Source organism: Folsomia candida, unplaced genomic scaffold (genome assembly GCF_002217175.1).
Source record: "Folsomia candida strain VU population unplaced genomic scaffold, ASM221717v1 Fcan01_Sc001, whole genome shotgun sequence".
NCBI classification, from domain to species: Eukaryota; Metazoa; Arthropoda; class Collembola; order Entomobryomorpha; family Isotomidae; genus Folsomia; species Folsomia candida.
The window spans coordinates 14,493,573-14,504,134 of NW_019091193.1; the positions used below are offsets into that span (position 1 = coordinate 14,493,573).

The 10,562-nt window shown below is 38.9% G+C and overlaps 1 protein-coding gene across 4 annotated transcripts; it reads right to left on the reverse strand.

Moving 5' to 3' along the window:
• Positions 1–830: 830 nt before the first annotated feature.
• Positions 831–6,757, reverse strand: LOC110846919. Of its 4 annotated transcripts, XM_035860469.1 has the most exons (6): positions 6,148–6,757; positions 3,802–6,081; positions 3,279–3,696; positions 2,300–2,742; positions 1,149–1,191; positions 831–1,074 (listed from the first exon to the last, which is right to left on the reverse strand). In XM_035860469.1, the coding sequence occupies exons 3-6, from the start codon at positions 3,313–3,315 to the stop codon at positions 965–967; spliced, it is 633 nt and encodes a 210-aa protein (XP_035716362.1). In that variant the 5' UTR covers positions 3,316–3,696; positions 3,802–6,081; positions 6,148–6,757; the 3' UTR covers positions 831–964. The 4 variants fall into 4 exon arrangements, with proteins under 4 accessions (XP_035716362.1, XP_035716368.1, XP_035716364.1 ...); XM_035860475.1 differs by having other exon boundaries at positions 6,000–6,757; XM_035860471.1 differs by having other exon boundaries at positions 4,639–6,757.
• Between the last annotated feature and the right edge of the window lie 3,805 nt (positions 6,758–10,562).

Genomic DNA, 10,562 nt, shown 5'->3' on the forward strand with positions numbered 1-10,562 from the left:
ATGTTTGACATAGTTATTGATAGATAATTTAGTGTAACTAAAACTTTGTCATAGGACATACGGTGCAAAATCACGTTTTGCGAAATACTTACGTGCAATTTTTCCAATGCTTTTAATATAGATATCAGCCTTTGGAATAATGAAATGAAGTTTATAAATTATATATCCGTAATTTTATGATAACCAATATGCAAAAAAAACATGCAAACGTTCTCCAATTTTATTTCAGATTGCAAAAATCTGCAAAATTGTCTAAGTTTGAATTTCGTCGTTTGTTCAAAATTTTACCAAAATTTAAATATTAAACTTCTTTTATTTAAGCATTACAAAAAAGTTTAAAAAAATAATGTTTTTAAATATTTCGAAAAAACGTGATTTTGCACTGCACCGTATGTCCTATGACAAAGTTTTAGTTACACTAAATTATCTATCTATAACTATGTCAAACATCACAGTCTATCACCCGAAAGGAAATCGAGATGTGACAGTATTTAAGGTTCCCTTGTGAGCTATGGAATTAAGTAATAGATAATAGTTTTATGGAAACCTGTTACTCAAACCCTGACATTTTTCTTGTTTGTGCCATTTGATTTAGAATTTTATACGAGAAAAATTATGGGGTGGCCTTGTAAGATTAAATATATTATTTACAATGTGTCCCAGCCAACAATATTTCAATTTCACAGAAATGGAGTCATGTTTGTGCATTAACTGCAACGGTATTCAGTATAGGATATCGTATTTCGTGATGTAAATATATACATATACTTTTAATCCTGTCACTGCCCCATCATTGACTTTGCGTTGTGAGTTACAACGCTTGTTAGCTATTTTAACCAAACGTCATAAAAGTAAATTATGAGATTGTTTCATGTTTCGCGTGTCTGTCTGACTGTTGTTTGAAGTATTATTTTCCAGTCCAAATTGACAAAACTTTGTAGTTCGGCAAAGTTTTCCAGTGAGTTCATGTTCTTATGGAGTTTTGTGCTTTAACACACAGGTTGGTAAACCACTTGGATACGGTGCCTTGCGCTCGTTGAACCCATGCTGATCTTCTGCCAGTTGCTAGAATATCTACTCATACAGGAAACAAAGTTCAAGCAAATTAAGCATAAATCTCGATTTTAACATCAACCAGCATAACATACCTCTTGCGATTGTAGTGAGATTCGACTTTGCACTGAATTCGGGCTAAAATAAAAATAGGAAATTAATTGTAATTAATTAAGGGGATTTGCTTACTAGTCATTCACAGAGAATTATCACAGAGGATTAGCCAATATATTTGCTTAAGATTAGATCTATACATTACGTATGAGAAAAGTAGGTATGCTGTGCATATGCTCATCATTGTTTGCTGCGGTTTTTTTGTTACGTACCCTAATTTATGCATAGCAATCAACATCTGAATCGTTGAATATTGCATTAAAATAGTAATAATTAGCTATGTGATGAGTTTTTCCCTAAATGAAATCATGCAACCACTCTCTGAGATTACAAACAGATATTTAGTAGCATAATGAAGGGGAGTTTCCCAAATTGATTAGGCTAAGCACCAATCTCGAGCAATTTCGTCGTTATCTTATGTCCACATGAAAACACACAACTGTGAGGAAAAGACCTGGGGTAGTTTCACTGGTTTCCTCGTTTCATGCCCATAACTTCATGTACGAGGTAGTCGTGGCGGAGATATAGGAAGAATGTCATTAAGTTTAAGCAAACAAAATCACCCATCTGAGACCTTTGTCAATATTTTCGCAAAACTTTCATTCTCGGTCTTTGATGGTATCTTGGCCATTACTACTGGTTATGTATGACGAGGTTGTTGGTATGTAGTCAGTGATGAGATTCTCGCATTGCAATTCATTAGCGTCTCTTTCTCCTTTTCCCCGCATTTGCAGCTATTTGTTTTAATATGGCAATTTGGGCTAATTTTTTTCCCTAGTTTTTTTGAGTCCTTCTTGGTAACATTCTCTGCTCGGTGTTGTTGTATTATTACACAAAAAGAGAGAAATGGGAGTAAAACTTTCTCCAGCAATATTGCCAGTGGAGAAAGTCAAATTGACGTTGAATTATTATGTTGCATGTCACACAAACTAAAATCGCCGTCTTGTTAAAAATTGTTATTCCACTCGAGACATTGAGAATGATAAAGTTACAAGTCGGCCCGAGAGTGTTTATTCTCGTCAATCTGTCATTCAATCCGACTTTCTTGGATCTTTGAGTTGGTGAATGTGCGTCACAAAAGATTGATGGTTTTGTACATTGCGAACAACAAAATATCGATTTTTTCAACTACCTTTTGTCGATTGGAAGCCTCGAGCGTTGCCGTCTCAATTATCTCGTTGACGAACTTTGACGCAACTTCCATGAGGTGTGGATCCTGGCGTGGATCAGTGGAATCACTGCTGCTACTGGTCTCCTCGGAATTCTCGACAGCAAAGTCGTACCCATTGGAGGTGCAATTTGGGGGTGGAGTGGACTGGTCATAATGTTGACTGAATTGAATATCCGGTGGCTTAACAAAAGGGGGAACCACAACCGTTGGGGCTGTGACAGGAGATGAATTGTCACCAGGGGATCGAATGCAGACTTTGCTGCTCTTCTTTGGACTTTTAGACACGGTAGAAGTGGCAGAGTCTGTCATAGTCACCTCCCCAGAGGAATCTCCCCCTCCTCCTCCTTTCTCCTCGAATGTCAGTTTTCGGCTCCCTTTCATGCAACTTTTTGGGCTTCCTGGAGCTATAATGAAAACATTTGCAAATTGATCACTCACAATGTGCACAACTGTCTAAGGGCAAAGGTATGCAACTTCTTGACACAATAGTCCCATACTTAATAACAGGTCGTCAACTGTCAGCACGTTTTTCTTTGGTTTATTCTACCTCTTATTACAAAAAATATGATTCTGTCTATTTTGAGACACTTGTAATTCATGGAAAATGACTTATTCATGGAAAAAGAGAGGCTTTTAGAACAATACAAGCAGTTATAAATACGTAAATTGATATATTCATTTATAACTAATTGTCTTTGTTTAAAATAAGAAAACAAGAATAGTTTGATCCTTCAGTGTCTAAATATATACATACGAGTGTGTATGGTACATGTGTACATATCTACAAGAATGTATGACTGCCACCGTCGTATTTCCTTTCGCAACTTTTCCCATTGTCGTCTGTCACGGTGTGATGTGAGTGAGAAAATGGGAATTGTGTGCAGGCGTGAAGTAGAAAAATTAGAAACAGAGTAATCGTGTAAAACTTCTTTAATCTTACGTGTTTCTGCAAACCGAATGTGCGGTTGGTTGTCCATCGTATGTCAGACGTATGTACTTTGGCCCAACTTTTAAAATCTCAATTTCTTCTCACTTCGCTCGTCTTGTACAAAGAAACAAGGTCTTAATCGAATTCTTCCTAAGTTGTTGGCTGTTGGAAGTTGGCTATGTTCGCTCGAGTAAAATAACAGCATCCAACATGGGCTGCACAGATTATTTGTCCACTTGATGGCAAGTCCGTGCCTTTCACTTCTTTCCCATGCACATGTATACCCACCGCCGGACGAGACGACTTTTTGGACTCGAAACTTTCTCCTTCCTTGCGTGCACGGATCAGTCACAAACTCCCAAGTCTAAACGTATATGAAAACCTCCGGAGTTGGGTCCAGATGAGATTGGGAAACGACGTGAAATGCTATCTGTATAAGTATATAAAAAAAACATTTGGCTTTTTTTTCCCTTCTTGTATGAATCTTATTAGACAAAACCAAGTCGATATATTTGAAGTTGTATTATGTACACACCTAGAAGAACAAATGAAAAGTTGATGTGTTGTCACCACTTCACTTATCCTTCAAGTGCACTCTCTCTCAGAAGTTGGAAGCATTAATGGCTCTGCATGTCCTATTCTATCCTTGGAGTCCTAACCGAATTCGCATCAGTCAACTTTATTGAACCCACTTCTTTTGATTTTACTTTGGTGGTAGCTCTTTCTGAGTGAATCCAATTTACGTTGTGTGCCTGGCCAACGGTCGATTGACGCGATGGGGAGTTACCATCCATGCACACCACTTTTGGCCTTTCAACTTTTTTGTTTCTCAAAAAGTGGGGAGAAAACTGACTTGCACTTTATCCAGCTCACTGAGCTTACTTGGAATATGACAAGACAAGAGGGAGAGAGAGAAAGCCTTGTAGCTGTCAAATCCCTTCAAATTAATATAATCTCGCCAAAAAAAGTTATTTAATTTTGTCGGATAGCTTTGGTAGCTACACAATATAGTCGTAGTTGTCGTCGTATGTACATTACTAGTACCGCTGCAAAAGATTTATTTAAACGGTGTAGCTTTAAAGTTCTATATCCAGTTTTACTTGCAGGTTTTCGGTTGCAAAACTACTTAGGAAGAATTAAACGCAGTCTTTGAATTTCAAGAGTATTAAACTCTGAGAAACGTACGATAGGTGGTTTATGTATATCTTAGAATAAATGATGAATTCTGTCTTTGAGGCTTTTTGATTGTCAAAGTTGGAATAAGCTGGAATTTATGTGTAGGAGGGAATGGAAGAGACGTGGCTACGTACAATGTGTGTTCGTATTGGTAGTGCCGCAATAAAATAGTAAATGGAGGAAGGAAAGCTCTCACTCTTAGCTTAAGTAGGTTTGATGGCTGATGTGATGAGGAATGGAAAGATGATCCGACTTTCTCCAAACAAGCTCACGTCAAGTAAATCTCAGGGAATTCAATCCTTTGCTGGAAGAAGAACCAGATGGAAATGAATGGTGCGGTTTGTGAGTAATTATTATATGCTTGGTTTTGTCTGTGTGTGTGTATGTACGTATGTATACGTAACGTAGATATATATTCTTTGCGGGTGATGATGAGACTCGTGACTAAACTGAAGAATCGTGGATTGACTTTATTCACTCAAGACTCAAATTGCTTGTGGGCTCTGCTAAGCCTTTGTATTCTGAGAAGGAGTCGGCCAATTCGATAATGAGGAGGACTTTTCAGATTTGGTTTGTTGTTGCTATTCTTCTTCTTTTTATATAACTCTTAAATGTCAGAGGTTTTGATTGGAAGAGCTGTTGGTAAATTTTTTCTTCTCGAGCGCAAGGAATTATGGAATGTAGCAAAATTCTAGCAAACCACTCGGTGCAATCTCCGGTGGAGGAAAGAATGGACACAGAAGAGCAGAGTCAGTGACGAACCGATCTTGAGAAAGATTCTCTTCTCTCGCTATCTTTTTGCTTTTTGTGTGCACAGCACGGAAGAAATAAGGGAAGGCAAGTAAGCACAAATCTTAGTCAAGGAAGGAAGAGAAATTGAATAGAATTTCGTACGAGAAGCGGACGAAGAAGAAGAAGAAGATGATGATGAGAGCTCAGAAGCAAAGTGCACACATGAGGTGTATTCAATCCTTATGTACGTTCGACTTTCACCAGTCGACTATATGGGTTGGAAAGAAGCGTGTGCTTGTTAGTTACTTGACGTCGCCTGTTTGCAGAGATGCTGATGATAGGACTGCTACGGTGGGAGTTCTAGTGTGAGTGTGTGGTTCGTCTATTTGGTGCAGTCAACCACTATGACAGCTCGATAATAAAAATGTACGAGATAGATATGAAGCACAAAGAAAATCTTTTCCTCTCTGAGAGCAACATCAATTTTTTTGTAGAAAAAAGATAGCAGAATACACACTTGTTTGACTTGAATCAGAGAACAACCTGTCACGGGGCCGTTACTTTCACAACTTTAATGGAGATGTAATGCGTTTCGTTTCACTTCGCAAGAGCAAACTACTCGCAATACTTGTTGGTTCAACATTTTTTCGCTGGTAAAGCCCCAGATTTTTACATGGGCCTAAAAGATAACAATGTGCAATATGAAACCCTTGAAACGGAGATTTTTTGTGTAGCTTTATGAATTTGGTTGAATTTGCATTACGAGAAGGGATGTAAAATATTCTTCTGCATTATTTGATATCGCATTTTCTAACATGTTCTTACAATCTCAAAACTCGCCTTCGCCTTTTGGTGGGTATTCTTCCACTCCACGCTTTTTGTGAAACTGATACTGCTGTTGTTGTTCCTAAACACACGGATTGTGCTTAGTTTCAGGTTGCGAACGTCAATTAAATTCACTCACGTCACTTACTGTTCACTCAACATTTTCTACTTTGGTATGTCTGGTAAAAAATGTTCTGTTTCAGTTGTGGTTGGATAAATTGTTGCTGAATAAGAGGGCAAGTTTAATCAATAAATAGATTTACTCATTGTGTTAAATTCCATCACTCGCCAAGTCGCCATCCACGGCATGGACAGGGGAAAAATAAGTAAATTCAACTCCACAGAATTAAAGAGGTGGATGAAATAAAGCTGTTGTGATGCCCAAAATTCTATACGGAATTGAAAATTTTTCTTCTGGTGCTGCCAATCCACCAGAATTGGATATCGGCTCACTTTTTCTCCTCTTGCCTTTGTCAACGTCAAAGATGGTAATTCCTCATCCTATATCCCTCCAGATCCCATTGTGCTTATTTCTCCTGCTTGCCCTTGATCAGATGCTGCGGATGCTTCTGATGAAACCTTCTGGTTCTCTTTCTTGTGTTATGACTGGGTCGACGTGAAGAAAGTGAAACGGAAAAATGAAAGCAGGGGAGAGCGATGTAAGTTATGGAGTGTGACGGTAGGAGCTGGTTTTGGTGGTGGTGGAAGTGGCTGGAACACTGCTCAGGAAACGGAGAAAGTCCGGGATAGAGGCTGCACTTTCCTAGAGTCCAAATACCCACCATTGCCATCCTCTCGTTCCCTCGTCTCCTTCTCTTTAATATAAAGTGAGTCGATAGCACCAAGAACGCGGCCAGCCAGCTTGCGTGGCGTTTTCCCCATCTCTTGCCATCCACCACCCATTGTACCGAGGAAGGTGCAACCCAATTCCTCTCTCCGATTTGCCCTGCACCCTGTTTACACCGTATCCTTAAGAAAATCGAAACAAAAAGTCAGTGACTAGGATATAAAATTATTGCTCCTGGTTCCTCACCAATGTATACATGGGATGGTATTGCAACCTGCTTGTAACTTGGTTATACAACTCACTCCGTACAGAAATTGATCATCCGGGACTATCCAATTCTTTCAAGTGTTATTATTAACCACAGCACCAAACCAATGCCAATGATAAAACGATCTATTGTTTTCTTAATCAAATGTTTATCCCATACCCACAACAAATCAGCCCAGATTTGTTGGGTGATGGGAAACTGCAATTGTAGCTGAATCATTACAGAAGGAAATATACAATAAAAGCAGAACGGGATGACCAGTGCTCGTCTAGTTTTGCTCACCATTTCAGTTACCCAGAATATTTGGGAAGAATGCATAACCAGGCGAATGCTGCGAGAAAGTTTTAGTAGTGAAGTGAGAATTAGGAGGAAATGGCATGGAAAGGAAATTTGTTCGTATCCTATCCTAGACCTGCCTGCCTAGCCCTAAGCTGGTTTGACTCGGATAAAGCTGACTGAATGTAGGTACGAAAGTTTGCACTGCATTCCACCTTGACTCCTCAGCGAAACGTGTGTTGTGATAGTCCAACTGACTAATATGTAGATGCAACCATGGTGTGATGAGGAGCTATGCCTCAAGTGTTGATGTTTACTTTCTCTCTTGACTCGCTGTACACACAAACGTTGGTTGAATTCTCTACAAACCTTATCCGTACTTTTACAGTAAACTTATCTGTTCTGCTAGGATAGGATAATTCAATTAACCGCAAATGGGCATGAAAATCGCTACAGCATTTGGACATTTAAAACTCTAAAGTACAGTTATTAAACATGTTTCTCCTATTTATGATATTACACCAGTGAAAGTAGTTTAGTTCAGTAGCCCAGTCGAATTAGTTCCACCATGAACAAGAATATACGTAAACGGCATTATAACTACCATGTTAATAAATACGATGATGATAAATTGACTAACAATGAACAAGGTAGTGTAGCCGCATCTAAAGTATCGTGAGTGATGATATATATGCGCATATACACAAGTATGTATGTATGTATGTGCCTATTATTTATATAACGAGCACTCTTAATCTGTGCTCATCCGTACTTCCATCGTTTCTGTTTCGCATCGTCTGCACGTTAACCAATCTTTATTATGTTCAAACATGAAAAGTGCTCTTGGTCTAAAACTGCTAAAAATACCATACTCGTATCGTTGAAAGTCGTTACAGCATAAAACTTTTTCATCATTTTAAGCGCAGGTGAAACCTAACAAGCGAGTGAACGAGGGAACTGCTCTTTAATAAGGCAGATGAAGCAAAGTGTTCAACTGGAGGTTCAGCAGGCACCGGGCAAAAAAAGATATATAGATCCTCAAACATGATGATGGAGAAAGCACATTGGAGGGAATCCGCTGTCGTCTTTTGTGGTTTAAGCCTCCTATTGCATATTCTATGTATTATGCACAGTGGAAACTTTTGCTTGGAAATCATGCTTTCGCAACTGAACTGCTGGCATGAGGATCAGGTTGAAACACTGTTATCTCTCTCTCCCTCGCTCTCTCTTGGTCTCTATCTAGTGTTCTCTCCATCTCTTTCACCGAGGAGAAAGGTGAGGTGGTGGAAGGAGGAGGAGGAGGCGAGGATGAAGCTTCAAATAAATGGAGTGAACCAAAGAGAGTCAGGTTACCAAAGAACCTCTGCTACAGCGTCAAATAGCTCTTAGAACACGGGATGCAAAATGCGTAGCACAAGTATTTGCTTCATCAGTGCTATAGTGGTCGCATCCTCAGAGTTACTGCTTCAGATTGAATCTAATAGCAAAGTATAAAGAGTGAGTAAACTATGACCTCGTTAATCTGTTCATAAACTTTTAATCTGGTTAGTTCATGTATAAAGCTATCGTCTAGTCGTTGGTGGATCCATATAAAATCCCATTTATTACAGATAATTTGGCTGCTGGGTCTGAATTTTCTATTGAAAGCCATAAATATTAATTTATTCACAATATACGTTGGCCACAGGGACACTAGCTGAGTCACTTCCGTAGGCAGAGACGGCTACGAGATTCCATTAGTACCGACAGATTTGGTCATGATTTAATCTGGGCTGGTTTTGGCTGGAAATATGTAGGAATAATAGATTGGTCGTGATAAATTGTCGTTTTGTGACATGACAGACAGATGATTCTTATTGTGTAGGTGAATATGCATACAATAAAGTAGAAATATTGTTGTTGTGTAAATTTTCTCAACGACGATGCATGAAAATAGTAATTAGATTAAATTTATTTTCTATAAGGTTCTAAATTTTATCCAGTTCCGTCTGATCGAGGATGGAGTCGTGTTTGTTTTGCTTCCCTGAACATTTTTAGATTGAGTCAAAGCTTATGGAACAGTCACGTCCGTCTGCCCTATACAGGATAGAGCCAAAACGGCTGAACTGATCGACTTCAAGTTTTGTACACATGGATGTTAGACAAAATTAGGAATTAAGTTCGAAGATGAGCCAAATTGGTCGCGTGGTTGACCGGTGGGGGTTATATTAGTGGGTGGGGTAAAATTCTTACTAAATTTTTTGCCTAAATGGGGTCGTCCATACAGATTTTTGAAAATGGTACTTCGGAAAAAAATGAAATAAATCTCGGCATTTTTTCCAGAGGGACCCAACAGGGTGACCTACACTGTTTTTTTAATTAGTCGGAAGAAGCTGAGGAGGGGAGGTTGTGTACTATCAACTCACGGATCTCGATGCCCTTTGGATAAGTTATAGTGTCCGATGAATGTACAAGAACCCTGAAGTGGTTTGATTCCATGGCCACATTTGCGCCCGCCACACCCACTCAAAGGTGCCCAAAAACCGCTTTCACTCATTGAAATCCACGCCAAAAATCCAATTTTACTCCGATTTTGAAATTTATTTCACCATTATACTCCCAGATAGTTGCTTTCTCATGTCCAACACTAAACTCAACTTTTTGAAATGCTTAGCATTTTTAAAATTTAAAATTCTGAATGAGCATTGTTGTAGTAATCAACAAAGCAAATTATGGCTGCGAAATTATCATCAAAAAAGTTGAGTTTGATGTTGTATATAAGAGAACAACTATCTGGGAGTATAATGGTGAAAGAAATTTCAGAATCCGAGTAAAATTGGATTTTTGGTGTGGATTTGAGTGAGTGAAAGCTGGAGTGAAAGCGGTTTTTGGGCGCCTTTGAGTGGGTGTGGCGGGCGCAAATGTGGCCATGGAATCAAACCGCTTCAGGGTTCTTGTACATTCATCGGACACTACAACTTATCCAAAGGGCATCGAGATCCGGGAGTTGATAGTACACAACCTCCCCTCCTGAGTTCTTCCATGCTGGATTAAGGAAATTTATGGCAGGATAATATCTGAGGTATGGCAACTATGCCATTAAAGGATAGGAAAGATATGACCCACATCGTTGAGTTTTCAATCACAATTTGGTAATATTAGTCATATAACAAACATTGAAAAGGCGAATCTGACGCTGGCTCGGGCTAAATGAATTCCGCACACTAAAGGTTTTATAAATATGATACTTGAC

Coding starts and splice junctions, on each gene's coding strand:
- LOC110846919 (XM_035860469.1), bottom strand. CDS start 3,315: ATGGACAACCAACCGCACATTCGGTTTGCAGAAACAC. Junction 1,192..2,299: donor AGGCTTCCAATCGACAAAAG/GTAGTTGAAAAA, acceptor TTTTTATTTTAG/CCCGAATTCAGTGCAAAGTC. Junction 1,075..1,148: donor TCTCACTACAATCGCAAGAG/GTATGTTATGCT, acceptor CTGTATGAGTAG/ATATTCTAGCAACTGGCAGA.